This window comes from Danio aesculapii, chromosome 4 (assembly GCF_903798145.1).
Source record: "Danio aesculapii chromosome 4, fDanAes4.1, whole genome shotgun sequence".
NCBI classification, from domain to species: Eukaryota; Metazoa; Chordata; class Actinopteri; order Cypriniformes; family Danionidae; genus Danio; species Danio aesculapii.
The window spans coordinates 35,658,740-35,685,867 of record NC_079438.1 but is presented as its reverse complement, the minus strand read 5'-3'; the positions used below and the strand labels follow the sequence as shown (position 1 = coordinate 35,685,867).

General features: G+C 36.4%; 1 protein-coding gene across 1 annotated transcript in view; it reads left to right on the top strand.

Moving 5' to 3' along the window:
- trhde.1 (thyrotropin releasing hormone degrading enzyme, tandem duplicate 1) overlaps positions 1 to 27,128 on the top strand; it is a 201,909-nt gene that overhangs the window by 74,469 nt on the left and 100,312 nt on the right. Inside the window, exons 4-7 of the mRNA XM_056455543.1 lie at positions 627 to 781; positions 13,653 to 13,766; positions 24,378 to 24,515; positions 26,026 to 26,091. Of these exons, the coding sequence (XP_056311518.1) occupies positions 627 to 781; positions 13,653 to 13,766; positions 24,378 to 24,515; positions 26,026 to 26,091 (473 nt within the window). The remainder of the gene's footprint in view (positions 1 to 626; positions 782 to 13,652; positions 13,767 to 24,377; positions 24,516 to 26,025; positions 26,092 to 27,128) is intronic.

The following is a 27,128-nucleotide window of genomic DNA, read 5'->3' as shown; positions in this document are numbered from 1 at the left end:
AGCATAAAATCCCTGAGAGGGAAGCAGCCGTCCAGCATTGGAGTTTTTGCACATTACCTGCTGAAGACTGACAGGGCCATAAATATTGAGTTTTAGGATGCACAAATGGCCTCTGTAGTCTTTATAGCAGGTCTCAAACTCAATTCCTGGAGGGCCACAGATTTGCAGATTTAGCTCCAACCATCTCCAAATCACACCTGCTTAATAGTCTCTTGTAGTCTTGAACACCTTGATTTGTTGGATCAGCTGTGTTTGATTAGGGTTGGAGCAAAACTGTGCAGAGCTGCAGCCCTCCAGGAATTAAATTTGAGACCCATGCTTTATAGGCTGCCTTCTCCTGTGACACTTTTTTCACATTTTTAGTTTTTACAAAGGTAACGTTTGTCTTTTTTGAAAAGAGCACGATCACATTTGAATTTAATGTGACAGTCACCAAAATGGCGCAATTTGGATCAAAGCCTAAAAGGGGCATTTTCAAAAAGTTATAACATTTTTTGGGTGTTCTTTTGAGCTATATATATATATATATATATAAGAATGTAATTAATCATGATTTATCACATGAGTTTTCTGCAAACCCAATTCTGTAATTAATCTTGGCTTTTGGTCTCTGTGTGTGTGTGCAGATCTGCTGGCAGTGCCAAAACATCCATATTCCGCCATGGAGAACTGGGGCCTCAGTGTGTTTGTGGAGCAGAAGATCTTGCTGGATCCTGAAGTTTCCTCCTTCTCCTATCAAATGGAGCTCACCGTGGTGGTGGTGCACGAGATCTGCCATCAGGTAAAACACAGTTACTTCTGTAACAGAGCTGCTGTGTGATTATGCATTGTTCAGTCACAGACAAACTTAATTTTGCTGGTTTAAATAAGGCTGTGATAACAAAATCAGATGTGTTAATAATAAATTATAATGGATTCATTTAGTCTAAATACATAATCAAATCACTAACTTTTCTGACATCTTGTGTTGCTTCTTTCGTGACCATTGAATTGCTGCACCTCAATTTGAGATGCAAAACTTCAATCAACCGTGAAAATTATCCTTTCTGTTTGAGACTTCCTATTTCACGCCTGTGCCAGATCACGATTCAGACGATTTCTCATTTGAAAGAGGATGCTTTTTCTTTTTTAACCATCAAACATATTGAAAGCGCTCTGGTTTTGACTCCACATGTCCCATCAGTGCAGTTTAGCGCCCTCTGAGAAACATAAAGCGTCTGTAGATTCATAATTATATCAAATTTACTACCTCTCAGATCATGTAATTGCAGAAGACTGAGAACGAGAGATGGAAAATGATAGCTTAGGAGCTAGAGAGTAACCGAGATTGTGAAGATGGTCAGTTGTTTAGATAAAGGGCAGAACAACAGCAGATGTAATTGGACATGCTGTGAATTTAATGAATGGCTTAAATAAAAAGAGCTTCACACATTACATCCACTGGGATGGTGTGAGATTTCTATTGTTTTTCTTTTTTCACATTCTGGTTCGCTCTTTCAATAGTGTTTTCCTCATACTCAAGTTTTTCTTGTGGTAAATAAATGTGTTTTATGTATCTATGCATTGTTGCAAACTGTTAAATGCAGATCAAATAATGAAAGGATATTCAGTAAAGAACTTCAAGTGCACAAACTCACCAATGACATGAATTGTAAAGGAAATGGTGGTATTATCCTATGCATGTGCTCATTTTTCACCACGCACGCTTTGTTTGCAGCTCTTGTGTGTCTGAGAACCTTACATTTTAGTGTCTTTTGTTATGGTGGGATTATTTATGAGCGTATATTGGAGATGTTCTGCACTCTCCAGTATTGTTCTGGATTCATCTGTTGAATAGTCTGAATCACAGCTCTGCATTGTGCTCTAGGTGCCGCTGCTTTGATGAAAAGCTCATTGAGCGGGACGAAACAGCATGTCTGCAGCTCTTTCCTCTGTTCTTTTCATTTGTTTCTCTCTTTTTTTTGTTTTATACTTTCAGAGATGGAAATAAAAGAAAACAATCCCCTCATCTCTCATTTCAGAACAGATAATACAGCTCTGTCTGAACTCACTCTGAACCTTATACAGTAAAACATTCTCACAGGGAGCATGAAATCATGATATTATTTCAGTAACAGCAATAACGTGAATATTTGATATTTTTAGAGCTTAAATTCATGAGGGTGGCCCAGATCATACTGTTCTCCATGTATAAAGCCCTGTTTTATGATCAGGAATAATTGAAAAGGAGCAGCCGTGGAGGCTGGAACTATAAAATTGATCACTGTGATATTTAGAGGCTGAAAAGTGAAATATAGTCAATACTGTTCAGCAGTACATAAATGTCTCCATTGAATTCATGTTTATGCATGTGCACAACACACTAAAGTTGAAATCCAGTACATATGTTTATTGGCAATGTGTTTCTATTTTATGACCTGATCTTATCAACTTTCACTTTTTTGAAATAAACAATGCAATATATACAGTGCTGCTTATTCTGTGTGCCATTTCCCAAGGGTCTATTTCGGGACTTTAGTTTTTTCTTTGTTTGTTTTACATGTTTCCCTTAGGGTATATTTTCATAAAACACAGTATCTCCTTTTATTGTTTTGTGAATGATGTGCAAATTTAGTTGGCCATCAGAACAAATGACAGAGTCTCAGTTCAGCCATTACTGAATTGCATGATAACACTAAAATAAGGTTTGGATGAGAACTGTTTATTCTGGGGATTTTAAGTGTGCATTTAGGCTGTTAATTTAGGATCATGTTTTCATCCATTTACCAACAATCCTGATGTGATTTTTGATAATACCTTTAAATTTGACAAACAGCAGAGACTGTTGGCTAAAGTCAAAACGCACCTGCCGTGTATAAGGAGTTTGAATCAATAATTATATTTTTTAATATATATATATATATATATATATATATATATATATATATATATATATATATATATATATATATATATTAGCTAGACCACTGTAATTCTTTATTTATTCAATTGGATCAATATATTCATCAGTGTTTACAGTTTACGTTTACAGGTACTGAAAAGCATGAGCATATTACCCCAGTTAGCCTCACTCCACGGGCTTCCTGTCCATTTCAGGATTGATTTTTGAGATTTTATTGATTGTTTTAAGATTTTAAAACAGCCTCTTCATTTAGTAGAGCTTTTACATGTTCACACTTTTGTAAAATAATGAGGTTGTGTAGTCAGATTTTCCTTGATGCTCTGAGATCTGTGTTAAAGAGCCCATATTATGGGTTTTTGAAAATGCCCTTCCATGTAGTGTGTAACACAGCTCTAAGTGAAGTGAAATATCCAGCTAAGGCTTAAATCTGTAAGTGTACAGTGTTTAAAATTATTGATTCATCTATAAAAGAGTCGACTCATAGTGCTTCAAACGAGTCGTCTTGATAACGAGTCATTATGTGTTTCGCGGTGACGCAGCTATGAAACACAAGCCTCGCCAGTAGTTACGCGCGCAAACCCGGGAGATTTGAAACCTGCGGCCCCGCCCACTAACACAGAAAAAACACTAGACACAGACAGACGCCGCCGGTCGAATAAAGTCACGCTGTGCTCAGATGGATAATATTGACAGTCTCTACCCAAAGATGAAACTGTGAAGAGTCAGTGGTTGAGGTTTATTCACTAGTGTAAGTGCGATTAAAATTGTTGCCTCGTTTACTCTAGCTTGCAAATTATGTATTTATTGTGTTTTGTTACTTGTTAACCTGGTACAGGTTAACTCTTATCGCATGTAAGCCACGTTGAAAACGCGACGCGTGCCGCTTTGTTTACGGATTTAACGTTAAATGCTTTTGTGAGCTCGTGTTCCACTGCCGTTTGTCGTTGCTATGGCCATCATAAGCTAGGAGACGGGAGAGGTGTCGATCTCCCTAGTTCTGAGGAGGAGCGTGATGTGTGTCTGTGTGTCTGTGTGTTTGTGTGTGTGTGTGTGTGAGAGAGAAAAAGAGCAGGTCGAGTGTGTGACGCCTAGGGGTTAGGAGACAGGAGACTCGCGTCGCTCTCCCTAGTTCTTCTGAGGAGCGTTGTGTGTGTGTGTGTGTGTGAGAGAGAGAGAGAGAGAGAGAGAGAGAGAGAGAGAGAGAGAGAGAGAGAGAGAGAGAGAGAGAGAGAGAGAGAGAGAGAGAAAGAGCAGGTCGAGTGTGTGACGGCTAGGAGACAGGAGACTCGCGTCGATCTCCCCAGTTCTTCTGAGGAGGGTTGTGTGTGTGTGTGTGTGTGTGTGTGTGTGTGTGTGTGCGTGTGTGTGTGTGTGTGTGTGTGTGTGTGTGTGTGTGTGTGTGTGGTGTGTGTGTGTGTGTGTGTGTGTGTGAAAAAAGCCTTACACTATGAAGCGTGTATGCACTGTGACTACTTTTATATAGTTGATTAGCAGCTGGGCATTTCACTCTGTCTCTCGCTGAAGCCTGTCACTGTCGACCAATCGCAGCAGGCTGTCATTGGTCCAATCAGCGCAGATTAGCTTCGCGCTGAGGAGGGGGTTGGGAACAAATGAATCGCTGAACGATTCATATGGGAGTCGCTGGGATAATTAGGTAAAAATAAATGCAGATTATAAGACCATAAAAGTGTTTTTTGACCTTGCATGCATATTAGACTGTTGTTGGAGACCCTTACAACCTACATATGACCCTATTTCATGTATAATATGGGCTCTTTAAGAATAAAGATGACCCTGTTTTTTCAGTGACTGCTCCTCCTAATCTATGAAATAATTTACCTGTTCACGTAAGAAGTGCTGCTCGAACTGTTGTTGCATAAAGGTCGCTCGCCGACAGGTTATGTGAAACCACTGACAAAAGTCTGAGGCAAATCGGAGCTTGGTCAGGCGAGCCACTATCACACAGTGTAAATGATCAAAAACACAATCAGAGAGAATCTCTGTGAAATATTTGGCATGGCAAACCTCTGGACTTGTCAGAGATTCAAAATGAGTACTGTCTGAAAAACAAATCTCTTAGCGGAGAGTGTGAGTAGTTATAGACCACAATATCAGAATAAATAAGCTTGACAATAACATTAAACAAAAACAAAGAAGCTTTTGCTTGATCAGCCACAACAGCAGCAGATTGCAAAATTATTTATTGACTTCCATCTAGTTTTTCTCTCTTTGGACAATGCACAGCCCTTGTTTCCTGCATCTCCTCAAACATTTCCTCCTTCACAATCTTTTTTTGTTTTTGTCCTTTCGCTGTAAATCATTGTTCAGCGCATGGACCATTTGTATGGCATATTGTTTAAAATATTTATTGCAGTGCATTTCCATTCTTGCACTTGATCCTTAGTGATCTTATGTGCGTTTTGTGAGCCAGAGTTGTCTGAAAATTTGTTTTCTTTTTGTTGTTGCTGTTGTTTTGTTGTCATGCAGTGTGTTTCCTCCTGTCACAGATCCATTATGCAGTGTTAACACAGCAGCAACTGAACGCAACCCTAGATAGTCATGCAGTTTGAAAGCAACAACGATCTGACCATTATAAAAATAAGACTATGTGAACTTGGCCTAAGACACACATTTATTCCTTGGCTTTCATTCTGAGTTGAGTTTGGATATTGTGACTTTCGACTGCATTGATTTTGTTTGTGTGTTCATTCATTCATTCATTCATACATTCATTTTCTACCGCTTTTCCGGGGCCAGTTCACGGGAGCAGCAGTCTTAGGAGAGAACCCCTGACTTCCCTCTTCCCAGACACTTCCTCCAGCTCCTCCGAGGGTATACCGAGGCTTTCCCAGGCCAGCCGAGAGACATAGTTCCTCACCGTGTCCTGGGTCTTTCCCGAGGCCTCCTCCTGGTGGGACATGCCTAAAACACCTCCCTAGATAGGCATCCAGGAGGCATCCGAAACAGATGCCCAAGCCACCTCAGCTGACTTCTCTCGATGTGGAGGAGCAGCGGCTCTACTTCGAGCTCCTCCCGGGTGACAGAGCTCCTCACCCTATCCATAAGGGTGCACCCTGCCACTCTGCGAAGGAAACTAATTTCGGCCGCTTGTATCCGAGATTGGTGAGAGTAGGAACATAGTTTGACTGGTGAATCAAGAGCTTTGCCTTTCAGCTCAGCTCCTTCTTTACCACAACGGACTGGTACATCGACCGTATTACTGCTTACGCTGCACCAATCCACCTGTCAATCTCACGTTTCATCCTTCCCTCACTCGTGAACAAAACCCCAAGATACTTGATCTCCTCCACCTGGGGTAAGGACTTTCCTACAACCTGGAGATGGCAAACCAGTGGAGCACCATGGCCTCGGACTTGGAGGTGCTGACTCTCATCCCAGCCACGTCACACTCGGCAGCAAACCGCCCCAGTGCATGCTGAAGGTCCGTGTTCGATGAAGCCAACAGAACAACATCGTCTATGAATAACAGAGATCCTGTTATCCTGTGGAGAATCCTGTGGTCCCCGAACCGGACCCCTTCCAGCCCAAGGCTGCGCTTTCAAAATCTGTCAGTATAAATTATGAACAGAATTGGTTACGAAGGGCAGCCCTGCCGGAGTACAACATGCACTGGAAACAAGTATGACTTATTGGCAGCAATGCAAACCAGACTCCTACTCTGTTCATACAGAGACGAGACGGCCCTTAACATAGCCCCTCTGACCCCATACTCCCAGAGCACCCTCCACCAAGTGCCACAAGGGACACGGTCGAATGCCTTCTCCAAGTCCACAAAACACATGTGAACTTGTTGGGCGTACTCCCATGAACCCTCGAGCACCCTGGTGAGGCTATAGAGCTGATCCAGTGTACCACAGCCTGGACAAAAAACGCATTGTTGGTCAGCCATTGGTTTATTTTTTATTTGTTGTATGAATAAAATGGAAAACGGAACTGAAATATACACAGTTTGCACATTAGTTAAAATACCTATAAAATGTACCTATATCAGGTACCTATATCTGTGGTTAGCACTAATTCCTCACAGCAAGAAGTTCGCTGGTTCGAGTCCTGGATGGACCAGTTGGCATTTCTGTGTGCATGTTCTTACCGTGTTGGCGTGGGTTTCCTCCGGTTGCTCCGATTTCCCCCACAGTCCAAAGACATGCACTAGGTGTATTGGGTAAACTGAAATGGCTGTAGTGTAGAAGTGTGTGTGTGTGCGTGTGTGTGTGTGTGTGTGTGTGTGTGTGTGTGTGTGAATGTGAGAGTGTATGGGTGTTTCCAAGTACTGGGTTGCTGCTGGAAGGGCATCAGCTGCGGAAAACATATGCCGGAATAGTTAGCGGTTCATTCCGCTGTGGCGACCACTGATAAATAAGAGACTAAGCTGAATGAAAATCAATTAATGAATGAATGTCCCAAAGTAGTGCTTTTATCACTTTAACATGGATGAGAGTTACAGGTAATACACATACATAATACACATAATTTCTGCCTGTCTTGACCTCCCGTCATCACTCATTTTTGGATTACAAATTAAGACATTTTAGATGAAATCAGAGAGCTCCCTCATCCTCCATAGGTGGCAACAGTCACAAGATGTTCAAAGTTCAGAAAAGCGACCTACAATAAAATCTGTTAAAATATTTTATACTGACTTTTGTTTTGACTCATGGAAGCGTCCTATTGCTCGTATACGTTCACCCTGATCTGCTACAGAAGACGTTGATGAACAAAGTTGTTCTTACATCTTATTTGGCCAACAAAATTGTTCATGGAGCTTTGTATGATTACAGTTGAACCACTGAAGACACATGGAAGGATTTTGGTTCCTTTTCTAGACTCTTATTTTGCTTTAAAAATTAATGTGCGATGGTGTGCAGTTGTACTGTATGTTTGTTGATAGACATTGGGGATTGCATCATCATCCTTCCAGCATTTGTCAAAAGCTTTAAATTAAAGCGACAGGACTGCAATCAGACTAGATTCGCAAATGTGCCTAAAACTTTTTGACCAGACTGTGTATTAAAGCTAATTATATTGTAAAAATGTTTAGTTAATTACACAAACTGACCGTTTCGCAAAGACCTCAGTGCATCAGTGTTTATTGATTTTAACTTATTTGTATGTGTTTATTTTTAATCTAAAAAAACTGCCACTATTGACCACCATTATAAGAATCACCTTCTTTAATGTTCTACTGAAGAAAGAAAGTCTCCTACATCTTGGATGAGCTGTGGATGAGTACATTAACAGGAAAGTTTTGGGTAAACTATCCCTTAAACTCAGATTAGGATTTTGCACTGTTCAGTTCAGTTCATCTTTATTTCTATAGCGCTTTTACAATGTAGATTGTGTCAAAGCAACTTAACATAGAAGTTCTAGTAGATTGAAATTGAAACTGTCAGTCCAGTTTTCAGAGTTGAAATTCAGTTTTGTTCAGTGTGGTTTAATTTTCACTGCTGAAAGTCCAAACACTGAATAGCAAATCCTATTAAACACTGAAACCATCTAGTCAGTCCAAATTATCTTTAAACATGTTTACTTACAAATAAGAAAAGGGAGGAGAGACAGAGAAACAAAGAATGGAAAGATAAAGATTAGCCGTCATGCTAATTTCTGAATTCCACCACAGGCAGTTTTAGCCCTGGTGTTGCTTCTCTCTTGAGCTTTTGCTCATCATTATGTTTTTAATTAAGACACTTTTTTATATTAAGTCATTTTCATTGCTTCCCATCTTTCCAGACAGAGTTAAATGTCATCCTGCTAATTGTTTTCCAGTGTACATTAGCTCAGCTGAGCTCAGAGTGCACCAGTGGGCGGAGCGTATGCTGAGTTGACATACTGATTGACAGTTTTATTTTTAAATGCATTAGATTAGTCCTCGTCCAACACTTATTCTGTCATATATTAAAAGGTCTGTCTGTGCGCTAATAACTTGAGCTGGTGTTAAAGTGCCGGCGTCTGATAAATCACATTTGTATCTCCTCTCTCTTTCTCTCTCTCTCTGGACTGCCTGCAGAGAATTGATTAGTGGACAACAGGCGCAGTTTGCTATTGTTTAGGTTTGTCCCGTGGGATCTTTGGGTCACAGGATCACCTTTCTCTGTCATTTACTGTAGCACTGAATTGTTAGTAGATTTGCCCCCAGCCAGCGATGGCGTTTATATGTCACAGCCATTCAATCACTGTAAATTTCTCATCTCGTTTCAGCCTCTCAGAATTAAATGATGCTGCCACAGTCCTTCATATGCAGTTATTCAGCCAATAACACAAGCCCATTAGAGGCCAATACAACTGATGTTGAGCTTTCTTATTTTCCCACAGATTGAAGAGGTGACTTTCTGACCTTTGGTTATGATTATTTTGAGAAAGTGAGAGACGTCAGCTCTTATATGCTGCTTTTAAAACAGTTAGATGTTAAATATGAGTTATGAAATATGAGGATAAATGGCTGTCAGTGGAACTGAGTCTTGTGTAAATGACTCACGTCTGTTGACTGCTGTTTTATTCTCTGCTTGTTTATAAAATACAGTGTCTGAAAACACATGAAATCTGGGATTTCACACTCTCACTTTGAATACAGACTAATAAATTAATTTAATTAAAACCATAATTAAATGTTTTATTTTTGCAATTTACATTTATAAGTATTTACATTTACAAATAAGTTTACATGCATTTTAGGTTTACTGAATTCAAATATGAAGAGGATGAATAGACACCTTCGTTTTATTTGCATAGGCAGGAAGTGCAGTGATGGCTCTATTCCAAAACCCAATGAGCTATCTTACTATTTACTCTCTGTATAGGCTGTCTTCATTGCAATTAAGATTCATACATTACTGATGTAAAACACTATACAGTACAGATATGAATTCAGTTAGCATATAGAGCATGACAAACTCATTCAAAAAGTGGGAGAAATAATTATTTTTATAGATATTTTAAAGTGTTGAAATAAATACACTCTCAGAAATAAAGGTACAAAATCTGTCACTGTGGCAGTACCTTTACAAAAGATACATTTTTGTTCCTAACAGGTACTTAAATGTACATATTAATACCTAAAAAGTACAAATGTGTACCCCTGCACCTTAAAAGTACACCTTAAAAGGCACCTACGGTGAAAAATCTACTTTTCAAGCTGTTTGGACAGACATATGTGTAGGTATAGTGTATAGACCGTCATATTGGGGTGATATAAACACACCCAGTCCTTTTTTTTTTTTCAATTTAACAACATAAAAACACCGAATTGATTGACAGCCGTGTATTAACAAGTAACGCGTATAATCATATCAACAAGACAGGACGAGCGCAAAGCAACCGGGAATAAAAGGTCTGTTCAATTTGCTAGGATCATCAATCATCATCAAATGTGATCAAGAGTAAGTTTTACAAGTTTAAAATGTTTTAAAACAGAGCATGTGTGGAATGAATTACAGCAATTTACTTCAGATTTAGTGTCTGCGTGTTCGTGCTGTGTGTGTGTGTATCTTGTGTGTGACTCATTATTGCAACTCCACAACAAATGTATCAAATAATCATTCTTCTATCATGTCTGTCTGTGGTCTAAGGCAGCCGAGGGAAACGGTGGGCGTGAAGGACTAGCATTAGAGGCACAGTAAACAAAAACTGCTACATGCTGGTCAGAGTTATAAAAAAGAAACTTATAAAAGGTATAATAAAAAATCTAATGGGTGTTTTGAGCTGAAACTTTACAGACACATTCTGGAGACACAAAAGACTTACTTCTATTAAATCTGGAAAAAGGGGTAACCTAGGTGCCCTTTAAAGGTATTAATGTCCACCTTTATGGTATGAAAAGGTACCAGATTTTGTACATTTATTTATGCATATGTTTATCCTTAATAGTATATATATATATATATATATATATATATATATATATATATATATATATATATATATATATATATATATATATATATACCTCTATTAATCTGGGGTCGCCACAGCGGAATGAACCGCTAACTTTTCCAGCATGTTTTACGCAGCGGAAGCCCTTCCAGCCGCAACCTATTACTGGGAAACATCCACACACACTCATTCACACACATACACTACGGACAATTTAGCCTACCCAATTCCCCTGTACCACATGTCTTTGGACTTGTGGGGGAAACTGGAGCAAACTCCTCACAGAAACGCCAACTGACCCAGCCGAGGCTCGAACCAGTGAAGCGAATGTGCTACCAACTGCACCACCGCATCGCCCTATATATATATATATATATATATATATATATATATATATATATATATATATATATATATATATATATATATATATATATATATATATATGAAATAAGTATGAAATTTACAGACTATTTACAGTAAATCCTCACAATACATGCCAGTTTTCATTACAATAATAGACCAATTATAACCGAACATTACACACTAACATATCTCCCTCTATATATTAATCTTGTGCAGTTTACAGACACAAAATTATATTTAATTTCAACATTTACTCCTAGAATCTGCAGCAAAACCTGCTGGAAATAATATTATATTATACTAACAAAATGCCAAAATTTCTGTAAGTGATTTGTGCTTTGAAATGTAAATTTTTTTTATGCATGTGTTTGAAGTAATCGCAACCGAAACAAGAAGAGTTGAGGTGGGACATAGTGTAGCTCCTCCCCTTTTTAACAAACACTTTTCGTTGTATCACCACTCTGCCAGTGAGAATGGTTGAGCTCAAGTGCATCAAATGAAAAGCAAATGAGAAGCATCCTGAAGGGGGCGGGGCATGTCAGTTAATAGAGAGCATTTGATTGGTTATTATGATTTGACGAGAAACTGAAGTATGAGGTGATGTGAATAAAACTGTTGATCCATTTAGGCAGAAGTGAAACTACACGCTTTACATGTTTATATCAGTTTTATATCTTCTAAACCCAAGTTTTGTCATTGTTTTGGAGCTAATAGTTATCTTAAAAACTATTTACAGTTAAAATGAACAAACTGAAAGTCACAAACAGACCTTGTTTGAACCCCCTCATTAAATGTCAATGAAGGACATTTACACTCAGTTATTCAGGGCTTTTCTAGACCGCCAGACCGCACACCACACACCAGCTGATTGGTGGAGACGAGACAGAGTGATGAAGCCAATTATTATATGAGGATGGTTAGGAAGCCATGATCGACAGAGGCCAGTGATCAAATTTGGCCAAGATCCTGGGGTTAAACCCCTACTCTTTTTCAAAGGACATCCTCAGATTTTTAACGGCCACAGAAAGTCGGGACCTCGGTTTAACGTCTCATCCGAAAGACGGAAAATGCACTAGTACTATGCCAATAGAAGTGTTTTATTTATTGAAACCTTGCTACACTAAATTTACATTTCATAATAGCACCAAGCAAAGTGAAGTCATGGTTTACAGTTAATTCATAACTGCTAAGGAGAATTTTAGGCTTTTTTTTTTTACAACAAGCCTTAGCTGTTATAAATTCACAGTAAACCATGACTTTACTTTTACTTATTGCATTTATAATGTATAACAGCTATGGGGATTTTAGTAGGTTTTTTAACAACACAACTCAGTGTTATAAATTCACTGTAAATCACAGATTCACTGGAGTTATTGCTTTATTAATTGTTTCATGAGAAAAAAAATGTTCCATTAAACTTAAAAAAGTTCAATTATCTTGATATTTATCAATATTGAATGATATACAATGATCATTTTATCACCCAGCCCTGTAGTTCAAATCAGTGATGTCTCCCAAGGTTTCACCACTACATGTGCTCCCTTTGTTCTGCAGTTGCAATTTTTTTAAAAGCAATAAACAATATTATATGTCTCACTGGTTCACTATCACAGTTGTGTCAGAACACCTGTTGAATCAGAAGAGGGCACAAAATGTCACTAAACCTTTCGTGAAGCTTCCACTGAGAGCTGCACAGCAACTCTGTCTGAGTCACAAATGAACGTCCCATCCAGCTTTGAGAGTCTTTGAGCTCCTGTAATCATGTCATGTTTAGATGAAAGAGGCTCAACTCCTACTGAGGTTTTCAAATGCGGCATTCAGTAGCACATCTGCTTGACGGCCTCCAAGTCTCTGGAAAACATCCAGGCCATTCAGAAGTGCATCTTTTCCAGTTAATAGCTCTGTTTTGCGCACTGTCATCTGCACACAATGCCAGGGGTCATTTGGATACTCTCTACCTTCCAGATGGAGAGTTTCATAATCAAATCCTTATTTTTTCTCTGTCCTGTTTATTTAAGGTGTCCTTGGCGAAGCGCCCAGGTATGAATGCTGTGAAACTGAAAAATGTGCTTTAATTGTGCGAGCGTAGGTAATTGATTGTTTAGGCCACTATTAGTCAGAGTTCAAAAGCTTTGAATGTTCTGTGAAGCTGTTTGTGAATAACTTTTCTGTTGAACCTGAGAGCAGTTGGTTATTAGAAGTGCTCGCTTATATTTACTTCTGAAAGGAAAAGTTATTTTTCTGCTGTATTGGACTTTTCTAATATAAATGTGTTTGGCAGTGGATGTAATATGCTTTTCCAGGGTATTGGATGAATTGAAGAGTGTATATTTTCCTGATGAAGAAAGTTTGGTTTTCAGTTAACCCATAAACACTTTTCTTTGTAGAAAACAACAGAAGTTTGTCGTAATTCTTTGCCGGTGAACATGAAATCGATCTTTGTAATGGTCGCTCTGTTTCTGTGTGGATGATTGATTGTTCATTTCTCCTCTTCTAGTGGTTCGGGGATCTGGTCACACCGGTTTGGTGGGAGGACGTTTGGCTGAAAGAGGGATTCGCTCATTATTTTGAGTACATTGGGGCTGATTTCCTCTTTCCAAAGTGGAACATGGTGAGTTGGTATTTTTTTTAATTAACCACACCCCTGATCAGACACAAGCACTATAATGATGATTTTTTTAATTTAATTAATATTTTTTTAATTTCTATTTAAATTAACAGTTTAATATGGTTGTGCCATCAACAAACATAATTTTGTTTTAACTGCTGCGCAGGCTAAACTTCAGATTTAATATACTACATCTTTATTTTAATGAACCGATGTTGAATCTTAAATACCATGGTCAATATTTTAGTCTATACTGTTTCATTTATTGTGCAAATAAAACTTCATTAGACATTTTCTAGCACACTGCATGTCTTATGTTTTGTCCATTTCCATTCACAAATGGTGAAATAATGAAAATAAATTAAGATTTGTCTATTGTAATTATATATGCATTTATTTAAATGCAGAGCCACATTGTATTCAGTAAACAACTTTTTCATTTGAAAAAAGCTATTTTGTATTCAGTACCCCACCCACAGCTTGACCCAATGACTTTGGCTATTTCTCAATATGCCTTCTTCTGCGATTTTGCATCCTCGTGTTCTCGTGTAACGTAATCATCTTCTGCCAAAGTTCAGCTCCAAAACTCAAGACCACAAGAACGGAGGACGCGTGAAAGTTCCCGTTATTTGTTAAAGTTATTTGTCTCAGGAGTTTCCCTACATGAAACGGTAAAAGTAAACAAAACCAAGAAAATCTGTATAAAGGCATAAACACATTAAGGGTGTTTATTTGCTAAAATTCGTATTAAAATTAGTTTTATTTGTATTGTGCAAAGTATATTTGTAAGGTTTTTATGCATAGTATATATTATGAAAAGGTGAAAAACAATAAATCGATGAATGAATGCTGTAATGTTTAAGTAATTTCCATTAAAAATGCGTGAAGGTCATGTGACCATCAGGAAGAACGCAGCATTTCATTTCTCACAGAATGCGTTCTCTGTTCTCTGCGTTCTTGGAATTGCGAAAAAGCATATATCTAGACCGTGATTCATAATCATTGTGTGTACTGAACCTCCATTTTGTGTAGTGTCACACCATACCTATATACTCACACACTATCCAGTGAGAGTTCTAAGGTTTTTCATGCTGTTCAGTTTTCTGAAGTCCTCTAAAACAAGAGCAAATCTTTAATCTTTTATACACGCATGAAGTCTTGAGCATCTGCTCTAGTGCCAAGATTCACTTGAGCAGAAAACAATCCTTGTACAGTGCTTCTCATCTATTCTTTATTTGATTCAGATGTTAACTGTTGGTGAATTACTTATGCTGTTAAATTATGGTGCTCGATTTACAGTACAAATTTCCCCATTTTCTTCCCCAAAACAGTATTCTGTTATTATTATTCATTGTAATAAATAAATTAATAACTTGTAAGCTGAATATTTTCCAAAATATTCAACTTAAGTTAATTCAAAAGGCAGGATCTTATTTATAGATCTTTCCTGATCTTAATGAATAAGTGTGCTAAATGGAGACATGCATGGTCTGGTTCATTATGAGCTTGTAAAGAACAAATTGTTCCAACTGTTTTAATGGTTTTTATGAGCGCAGTTGGAGTTTGACTTCATGTTCATATCTAATGGTGTTGAACTCTGTTATCAACATGCTTCTGTTTCAGTCCTCCTTCATTGCCACAGCAACCAGTGCTTATAATATAATATTTTATTGTATTATAATCAAATGCTAGTCTATATGTAGTCGAACGTTAATGAAGTAAGCCTTAAAATATTGCAATGCCACAAAAACATTAATGAGCTTTGGACTGTGTTAAAGTTAACAACACGTTTAAACATGACTCTCAACTGCGCTAGTCTGAAAATTAGCAAAACAATATTCTAAAACAACATTAAAAGTGTCAGAGCTACATATGTGACAGTCTGATTCAGAGCTGCAATCTCTGCTAAACCTGAAACTGAAAAATACTAGAATTCAAGGACAACATGCTGAGATATAAAATAGAGCCCCAAATCACCCACATGTATGTGTTTCACCACGTTTCCAGAAGGACAAAGCAAAGCTTCATTTTGAAATGCTCAGTCGTCTCACTGGAGTCACACAGGTTCAGTGATGCTCTGAATGCTTGTAAACCGGCCAAGAATTATGAGCCTGTTTTGGCAGACCAGGTGCAAACACCATCATCTCACAATATTTCTGGGTTATAGGCAATGCATTTTTTTTTTCATGTGGAGGGACAAAAAGCCATTTAATGTGCTCTATTGAATGAGAAATAAGTTATCGTGGGAAATTGTAAAAGTTTGGAACATTGTTGAAATTCTTCACATTGTTTTAATAACTGAAGTTTATTTATGAACTAATTTCGAGAGGATTCACCAATGCAGGATTCGCCAATCGGATGATTCCTAACTCACTATAAATAATATATTATTTACAAAAATAAAATAAATAATAAGTTTCATACCTTATTTATCTTTGTCTTGAAGAATCCCCCCTTTCACTCCTACTCCTCCCTCCTTTTTCTGGACAGGGTGACATGGCAAGCCAGTGATTAGCACTGTTGCCTTACAGCAAGAATGTCATTGGTACTTGGACAGTAGACGTTTCTGTGTGGAGTTTACATGTTCTCTCCGTGCTCATGTGGGTTTTCCCCTGGTTCTCCGGTTTCCTCCCACAGTCCAAAGACATGTAACATAGGTGAATGGATCAAACCAAATTGGCACCATTGATGAGCTCTTAATCAGCAATTCCTAATTTGTATAAGCCATATAATAAGCGGACGAGTTTTCGAGACCTACCTGAGGATCAATCATCAGCCAAGTATGAACTCTTGAAACAGAAATATTATAAACCTAATGAAAAAAAGATCTGGATGGTTTAGTATTGCTTTCTATTAAAAAGTTTGAAAGTCTATAATAAGGGAAGAAAATATGAATCAGACTGTCCTGTATGAGTTTTTTTTAAAGATTTTTTTTAAAAAACCTAATACACTTGACCCTGCGCTGTAATAACACATGTTATTTCTTATTTACTGAATTATAAAATAACAAATATAAGGTCATTCAATATGGCCAGGGTTGTCTACGTCAAAGGACAAATCAAATAGACATATCACATTAAACTTAAATGTTACAGCGGCTTGATATAACCATTTTTTGTGTGTGCACTAACTACTTGTTTGATAAAATATACAATACAATATGTAATACAAATACTACTACTACTACAAAATAATAATAATAATAATAATAAATTATTAATTGCTTTGTTCATGTGAACAAATTGTCTGAACAATAAAGAGAGGCTTTGCTCGCCTCAAAAAAAAAAAAAAAAAAATAGTGGGAACATTGTTACAGGATGCTAAACAAATGCAGAGGTGTTGTGAGAACCACGCAGGAGTAAGTCAAACACCTTTCGTGACTTCTGCAGTCACTATATCTGAACATTATTAATCTTTTATGAGACTTTCCGGAGCACTGAGTCATAGCAAGAAAAGGACGTTAACCTTCTTCCCCTAAAAAAAATGCACTCACCAGCAGTTCTTCTGAAGGCTTTTTATTTTATATGACCATTAAATGTGACCATGTGGCATATGTACTGTAGCATTCATATGTACTGTAGCACACATTTTGATTAAGCAATTTAATATCTGTGTATCACTTATTTTTCATATTGAAGTTTACTGTACATACAAGTTTGCTACTAAACAACAGCAACAGCCCTGATGAAATGATCGAAGGACAAACTGTTCTCCCTCCAGATCTGCCTTTGTTTGAGCATAATGTTTTTAGCAGTTAGCATAATGCTATTGAAGCCATGTTGGCCTCTAATGCTGCTATTCGCTTGTTAAGTGGTGAAGGTCCAAGCCGCTACTCATTTGAATTGAGAAAATATAAATTAATGGCCACTTTTTAGTCTTATCACACATTAAATTGAATTTTATATTAAGTCATGGTGCACACAACAGTCTCTGGACTTGCTGAATCATAAATACCAAAATTTTAACAATTTATAAATCACTTCAGGCCATTGGATGTTAGGCATGCATTTGAATGTATATATATATATATATATATATATATATATATATATATATATATATATATATATATATATATATATATATATATATATTGCGATCGTGATTTTCGAAACGTTTATTAGTAAATGTGTATTATTACCATTTGATGAGTCTCGCCATACAGTTTGATAGATAGAGCGCTTGGATTCGGAAGCCGCTTTGCGTGACGTCACACTTAACAAGCGGATTGTGACACACTTGTAGCTTTATTCGTAAACTGAAAAGAGTGCATTGGTCATTAGCCAACTAAATGTGACAGTTTTCCAGCGTTTATGACACTGACAGTTTTTGCTATGAATTAGCAGCCATGCTGATGAAATCTCTTTGTATTTTGTACTCATTATGAGCTATTTGCTACTGTGAAGATTATTATAAGCCATTTATCAAAACTTAGACCTCTTGTTTTTTTAGGCTTGACATAGTGCACATATTTAAATTAGCTTTAATTAGCTATTTTTGCTACTTCAAAACTTCTTGAAAGTATAATTTTTATTTATTTATCTAATATGAACAACACAATTTTGGAATGGCAATTTGTGTAATATAGCCTATGTGCGATTTCTGCGCACATAATGACCTTCTATCCAGTCTGCCCCAGTATTTCACAGCTCTCTGCTTTAGAGCATCTTGGTTATGGAGCATCAGCCGGGCAGAAAGACCATTTAGGGAATGTCATTACAGTGAGCAATTGGGTTTCACGTTCGATAGGTTTTGATGGAAACACTTCATTGCGCTGATAGGACGACTGCAAGCATTTCCCTTCCTAAATACGGCTAATATTGCTCATTTCAGGAGGAAAAAGTCTAAACCAGAAGTGAAAACTCTCAAATGCACTGAGAAATGTTGTGAATGGATTTGACAATAGACTGTAATAGGTCATTAAATCAGCCTCCAGGTCCCTTCACCTGCTCAAAACTGCTGGACTGTTTGTTTTCTTCCTCATTCACATATCTATCATGCTAGAGAAGCTCTCAGAGAGGGATGATTTATGGCAAGCCATTTTAGCATTTAATCTATATCTATTTTCATGATACTAGCACTTCACTCACTCACATTCCTTCAGATTAGTCTCTGCTTTATCAAATGTCACCAGAGCGGAATGAACCAACACTACTAGAGCTTTATTTTATTGGGATATTTTCCATTATGTACTGTTATCTATTTATTTATTAAATCATTAGCTACTACGGCGTGTTCTTTAGATGGTGAATACAATATGTAATAAATTGTAACTTATTTTTAGGATTCTAGTATATTACATCGTAATGTAGTAGTATCTATTCATTAGATACTTTATTTGTTTAGATTTCAGTGCTTATATACTGTACATATCTTGTACTTGTTAAATTGTACCTAATTAATACATACATGTAGTTAGTTATTTATTAGGCACTACTTCCTATTTATTAGAAAACGCTTTTTTTACATTATTACTAGTAAAAATGTATTTCTATCTATCAAAACTTCTTTTTTTTTACTTATGTTATTGTAAGACTACTCATAATAGTCACAAAAGAGTTAAATTATTGATCTTACCTTTTATCTTTTAAAATATAACACTTCAAAATATAACACAACATTTTAAATGGGTCCTAGTATCTAATGTGTAAAAAATCTGTAGAATTGATACTTGTAGCTAAAAAATAAGTACGAGTTTATAACCTTTAAGTTCTAGTCAGGTACAAGTATCTAATTAAGAAACACTTGAATATAACAAAGAGGAATTATTTTCTTTGAAACTAAACGATACATCTTAGCAAGTTACATACAGTATAGAACTGTCTATTCAAGTGCAAGCATTATCAAATCAAATGAAAGCATATCTAATAAGTTAGGCTATTTAATGATTGAGCACTAGTATCTAAAAAGAATTGCTGGTCACACTTTATTTTGATGGTCCGTTTGTTAAATTTAAGTTACATTGCATCTGCATGCTAACTAATTCTCATTAGATTATAAGTAGACTGTTAGGTTGGGGTTAGCGTTGGTGTAAGTTGACATGTACTTGCAAAGTTTCTTATAGTCAGTTAAATGTCTGTTAAATGTCTGTATCAACAGATATTATGCAGACAGTCTTCTAATACTCAAATGGACCATCAAAATAACGTATTATCAAATTACTAGTTCCAATAGAGCTATTTGTTTATAAAAAAATTTAAATAAAATTGTGTTGGAATATATACTCATTGCTATTATCTAATACAGGGGTCACCAATCACGGTCCTGGAGGGCCGGTGTCCCTGCAGGGTTAAGCTCCAACTTGCCTCAACACACCTGCTTGATTGTTTCAAGAATACCTAGTAAGACCTTGATTAGCTTGTTCAGGTGTGTTTGATTAGGGTTGGAGCTAAAATCTGCAGGACACCAGGAACAAGTTTGGTGACCCCTGATCTAATAAATGAGTATTCGTATTTAATAAATTTGTAGTATAAAATGAGGTGAAAAGATATGAAAGAGGTACTAGTATCTAAAGAAAAAGCACCAGTACTTAATGCAAAATACATTATTATGGAAGTAATACATTATAATTATAACATTACAATGAAAAAGACTATTAAAAATAGGCACTAGTAACATGAAAATAAATATTAGTGCAGTTTATAGATTAACTGCTAAAACACCTTTCCATATTTTCTTTCCGATCAGGCTTTGTTCCCATGCTGCTGATCTTAAAGTAGTCGATCAGTGTGGAAGTTTGAGTGCTTTTACAACAGGTGATGATGTTGAGACGTTAATAAGCAGGATCTAAATGAAGCATCATTGGACCTAAACACCTTGTTGAGAGCACATATGGGCCAGATGGAAGCTCTTCTCATTGCACCCGTTTTATAAGTGCACGTTACGTGACTCGCATAAAATCAGCTCTAAACCACCAGCTGTTCTCTTTCTGTCTGTCTGTCTGTGTTTATAGTCACTATATTGCATGTCAAGTTACTTTAAAGGTGCAATATAATGAAAATATGGATTGTCATAGCTGAATAAAAGGAGTTTGGTTGATAGAAATGGCATATTCCGTGAGCCTCAGACACAGTTGTTGCCTTGTTCTTGTGTAAATCCTGTGAGTGTAAAATATGGCCAAAAATGGGCCAATCAGAACAAAATGGCAACTGTGACAATCCACAGCTTATGATTGGCTTCAACGTTCAATGCTTGGTTCAATGCAGGTTTGAAATATACTTGCGGTGGTGGATGGGTTGAAACACACCTTTTACCCACATCACATAAATAGTTAACTATGTGACAAACAAAACATAGTTTGATTTTTAACAATATTTTTATTTATTAATAAACTGTTTCTTTTCAATTGGTTAAAGTTAAAAAAGAAATCCACTATTTCTCTTACTTTTATGCTATATCAGAGCCATGTGAACCCACTGACAAGTAAAATCTGGGATTTTTAACGACCACAGAGAGTCGGGACCTCAGTTTAATGTCTCATCCATTGGACGAATGATATATTTATAAAATATGCAATATATTGACAACATCGAATTAATCAACTAAACAGCAAATGTGAAATAAATGACAGAAAAAGGGAATAAAACAAATTGATTAACCATTTCTAATGCTGCACAAATATTTTGTAGCCAAGTTAGATGTAATTTCATTCTCTCTGAGTATTTGGTAAAGTTTTCTGACTCTGAGTCGTTTAGATTAAAGATTCAATCCTGGACATTTTAATAGATTTTGAATGCAAAATTATTACAAAAGAAATTGACACTAAATATATTTGGGCAGCCGTTAATATAATTGATCGGCCCGCCCAAGTAAAGTCCATGGTTGGGAATCACTGACATTTCCTAGTGATATACAACAATTAATAATTAAGTATTATACTTACTATATATGTGGGATTCTTATTTTATATATATAAAAAAAAATGTTTTAGCTTATAGAGCTCTCAGGTAATGCAACCAGACATGGAGTATCTCATCTTTTCACAGCTTGTTGTCAGAAATCAAAATCTGAGAAAGACAGATTATAAATTTATTCAGCACACACCAAAGAGGCATACAATCTCTTTAAATGTACATCTTGTTAGTTTAATGTGTGCATTGTGAAATTTGCAGTGTATGTTTGTAATGAGGCAGCATAAGACCTGTCTCACTGTATATTGTATTTAATGAGTCAACAGTATGCTTGTTCATAGTGAGTTGGGCAATGAGGCAAAACTGCCGTCAAGGCTATTTTATTCATGTAAACATCAGATAAACTAATTATTTTCTTTTTAATACAGACATTGCAGTAGTTTTTTTTAATGAGTCATCTAAGTTAGCAATAAAAACTCAATTAAAAACTCACTTGATGGATAGTAATGTCTTCAACAAGCATGACTGCACTAGTTGAATTTGTCAACACAAAGTTTTTCTACTGTGTGTACAGTACATATGCTAGTGTAAAGGAGGCCAGCTATGAGTAATGCTCATTCCTGTGATTTCAAGAAGTGATATGGCATTAGACATCATCAGTGAGACTAATGATATTATTCTCGGGCAGACAGGAGACACTTATTGGCGCCCCTGCTGCTGGAGGTGCCCTAGGTGACCGCTTAGTTCGCCTATGCATAGAAATGCCATTAAATTAAATACAAGTACTCATTTATTAGAAAATAGTTCTTGTTTCATTAATGACTTATACTATATCTAGTCTGTTGTTACTAGTAAGACATTTAGCATTTTTGCTAATGAATTGTATTAGGATGTCTTATTGAGGTATTAACTACTGAGTTTTGATTTGTATGTATTCAAATTGTGAGTAGTGCTTAAATTTTATTTACTATATTCCATGTTTCTAATTAAAACATTTGCTTGTGACTACATGTACAGTACACTGTAAATGCACATTCTGACTGTCAGAAAACATTAAAGAGACAGATGTCACATACTGTTCTCTTCTACAAGATCACTTAAAGTATGTAATGATATAAATAGTCTCAGAAATTAGGACACTGGTGGTTTCAAAAAGCACTACTTTTTTAAGATCTTCCCTCTGAAGTTAAAAATGAGGGATAAATTATTGCAGCAGTCCATTAGGCGCAGCATAATTTTTAAAAATATATATATATTAGACATATCTTAAGATAATTATACCTCAGATTTGATTCTACTGAATAGAATTTTACCTTTTATAACCTCAAAAAGAAGTAGCTCCAGAACACCAACAGACACTTTTATCTACACTTTCATCTGTTGATGAGGTAAAACCTCACCCAACAGACACTCATCATTCTTAACTCAAAATTACCTGCATTGATTTAAATTCTCACTTTCATGTGAGTCTATTTTATGTCTCATGTCAATTCATTAATTTGCTTTGAGCAGAATATCTCACACACGTGAACAGGATTTACTGGGTTAATAAAAGACACTGCATTATACTGACATAAAGCCATGAACGCTGTTGATGAACATTTGTTTCTTGATTCATTTCCGTACGTTGTTTGTTTGAGCTCAAATCCCTTGATTAAAATATCCCGCTCTCTTGGATTAATGTCTTCAGTGGGATTTTTAATCAAGCTGCCAAAAGCTTTAATGGCCAAGAATTATTCATAATGATGAAGGAATAAAGGTGTAATAAAACATTTGGAGCATCAAACTCAGACATGTTTATAACAGCTGAGCATTTGGCTGGCTTTCTCTTAGTCAAACAATACAATGATGTGAAAATACTAATAACATAAAGAGTCATTTTAAATCTGGTCGGTCAGCAGAGATTTTGCCAGAGGCTCCATTATGAAGATGTGCAGAAGATGAACCTGCAGTGTAATGCTTTCATATATAATTCATGTTATTCATATTTAATCTGTTTTCATATACGGCAACTGGCAAAAAGCCACCTTTAAATGACTAACTGGAAGACGGTGTCACGTTTTACTGAAATACTTGAGATTGTGGTATTGCATTGATGGTGTTTTTGTTTTTGCTGAACAGATTTTGAATGCAGAACAAAACTTTGGTTAAGGATTATCAGTATATTCAAACATTTAATATAAACAGCTCTTTTCAGTTATTATTATTTTATAATTTGCTGTGTTTGTTCATTTCTGCAGATAATTCAAAGAAAAAGACGGAAGTACCATGGTATTTTTTATTTAAATAGCCTCAATGTGGTGTATTTTCTCATCATAATATAACTTTATCAGTTCTAATCTATTCAGACTTTATTTAAATAAGAAAAAAAACAGGTTTTTCCTCATGTGACTGTATTAGAAATGGAGAATCTCTGTTTCACAGACACAGTCAATGATGAAGGTCTTTTTCTTTGACCCAAAACTTCCACCTGTTTTCATAGTGAATCCTACAGGGAGAGATTTGATGTAGCAGCAGAGTTTCTCTCAGGAGTGAATCCAGTTTATTCTCATGTGCCTACAGTCAGTGTTTCTGCATATCAATGAATAAAAAGGCTTCGCTCATGAGAAATATGAGCTGCATTTCCCAGAAACACTTTCTAATTTCATTTATAGAGCCGATTACAATGATGTTGAAAGTAAAACAGAAGCTTGTATGGGAATGTTTTATGCATTTGATACTGTAAAATAAATCAGTAAAATGTCTCTCTTTCTCTAATCCACAGGAGAAGCAGAGGTTTCTGACTGACGTCCTTCATGAGGTGATGTTGCTGGATGGTTTGGCCAGTTCTCACCCGATCTCTCAGCAAGTGTTTGAAGCCACAGACATCGACAGAGTCTTTGACTGGATCGCCTATAAGAAGGTAAGAGAATCTCTCATGGGCTCCTACAGGCTTTATCTGCATGATGGAAATGACTATCAGCCTTTAGTATAAAGCTGAACTATTGTATACTAAAAAGTAAAGTGAAATTCCATGCTTTATTTTCCTTTTATGAGCAGCCAGTTGAAGAGGAACAATGACTTTGCAAAACAGTAATATCGCTGGTCTAAATCAGGGTTTTATTTATGTGAGGCCTTCACCACACTGATAAAACTTGATCTTTTCTTAAGTCCAGTAAACACCTCAGTTTGCTTGTTATTTTCTCCAGCAAAAATGTTCCCAGTTTATCTTTGTGAATAGTAAATGGAGTAGCGCTGTTATAAGCCTCTTCACATAGGCAAGAAAAACAGTTTAATTAAAAGCTTGTTTTTAAATAAGTCGAGGACAAAATCCGTTCCATTGTGAGAGATTGTGAGGTTTCGTGTACTCTGGGGACTTTAGTGGCACAATAAAACCAGACGACATCTATTTAATTACCTCTTTCTCACTGGAACACACTTTACTGTTAATAACTCCAGCGCCCAAATAAATCCTCTCATCTCCAACATCTAAAGGCCATTAAAGGCACAGAAAACACTAAAGTGAAAATCTTGTCCTTTGTCAGAGATCAGACGCAGATGAAAGCCACTCAAAAATCAACTCTCCTTCCAGCTGTCAATCTACTCAAGGCCAGATTGTGATTGGTTGTTACTCTTCTTCAAGCCCCACCTCCATTTTCCCTCAAGTCCTGTGGCATTATGAACTCTGTCAGTCAAACTACAGTGATCGTGACATTGAGCCTCATCGCTTCTTCCCACAAAACATCCCATGAGTCCCTGAGCTAACAGGAAGTGACACGCATCACACAGACGAATGGGAATGAGATTCTGTCGAATAAGCATGTCAAAGTCACTCAAAGTCAAAAAAAAAAAAACACATTTATTAAGTAACAGAAAGCAGCAAGATGAGTGTCAAAGAGTCCGTCTTTAGATGAACCAGATGTCTTGTTACAAAAAAAGCTATTATAGCTAAAACTATAAAAAATATAATAGTTATTTTAGATGCAAAATGTCTTAACTCTAATGATAAAAAACTTTGCCAGCTAACTGCAATTAATTTGAACTAGTCAATTGCAAAATACTATTTAAATAGAATGAAGATGCATTTGTAACCAATCATTCCACCAGAATTATGATATTCACAGTTTTCTTGTTCAATTAAGACCTATAATATAGTAAATAATCAGATAATATAGAACATAAATAAGAGATAAATACAAGCTTCATATGTATGCATATAAACCTGCATAATGTCACACCCTATTGACTATCATTATATTTTGATTACTGTTTAAGATAATTTCAACTTTCAGCATGTAAGCGGATTATTCTCTTCATAAAGCTTCTTAAAAGTATGTTTTGTTGGGTTTAGTGTATATGTGAACAGTAGTCATGTGTTTAGCTGATGTAAATGTGAATCTATGACTGAAGGCATTTTTACTGTGCTTCTTCAGGGAGCTGCTCTGATCCGAATGCTGGCAAACGTCATGGGACAAACACTATTCCAGAGAGCCCTCAATGTAAGTCAAGAGTTTCTTTCATCTTTTCTCTTTGTGGTCACAGAAGATTTCACACACATGTGTGTGTTTTTACTGCTAACGTATCTTAAGAATATGCTTACAAGGCCTTATGTTATACTGTACATTCTGCTTAAAAAACAACAACAACAAATATGTCTCAATTTATTATTTTTTTCCAAAAGTTCAGTCCTTGTTAAATCTGTGAAATGTTATTTTTAGGGAATCTAAATGTGCTAAAAACAATTCTCACCATTCTCAGCTTGAATATCGCGACAAATGTTGTTCTGAGAGTCACGTAGGTTTCTGCCGTGAGCGTTTGTGAGATTATAGGAGCGTGTCTGTTTACATGCACTTCTTATCTTCAGAGCTACAACAGCTTGTGACGCGCTGCCATCAGCTTGAGGTGAAAGCCACACAATCAGACAAGCTATTAAACGTGTTCACAAACTAATTGAATGTCTGAAGCATTCACAATCAGAAGATAAACCTGTGTCTTCATTCTTCATATCTGGGGAAACACATCAGCTTCATTAAAGGTCTGATATTGTGTTGAAACTGAAGACGAAAGACTAGGGCTGGAGTTTCAATGTGAGGCTTTATGCAGTATTTTGAAGTTTTTCCTCAAGCTCTTTCCTTGTCCGTCTTAGTCTAGACACCCTGGAGAGCGAACAGAAGATCTGTGCTGTATTATTAGAGACTATTAATGCTTTTCTGGACAACATATGGCTGCTGCATCAGACTACATGTAGAAATGTGGTTAAAGGACCTGAGCTGAGTACAAACAGCCTGCAGGTTAGGAGTAAATCTGTAATAAATATAAATTAGGTACAAATCCTTCATGCTTTAATGTGTTTTTACAGAGATGTGCAGTTTCAGAGGCGTAAAACTCACAGATTCATCACCTTGTAGATGCAGATAAAAGTAACTTCTCATTTCATTTCTTTTTAACTTTGATGCTTTCAAAAAATCTGTCAGTTTCGCAGCATATTTCTGGGTTATTTTTGATGTTGTTGTTGTTTTTATTGTTTTTAATGGCA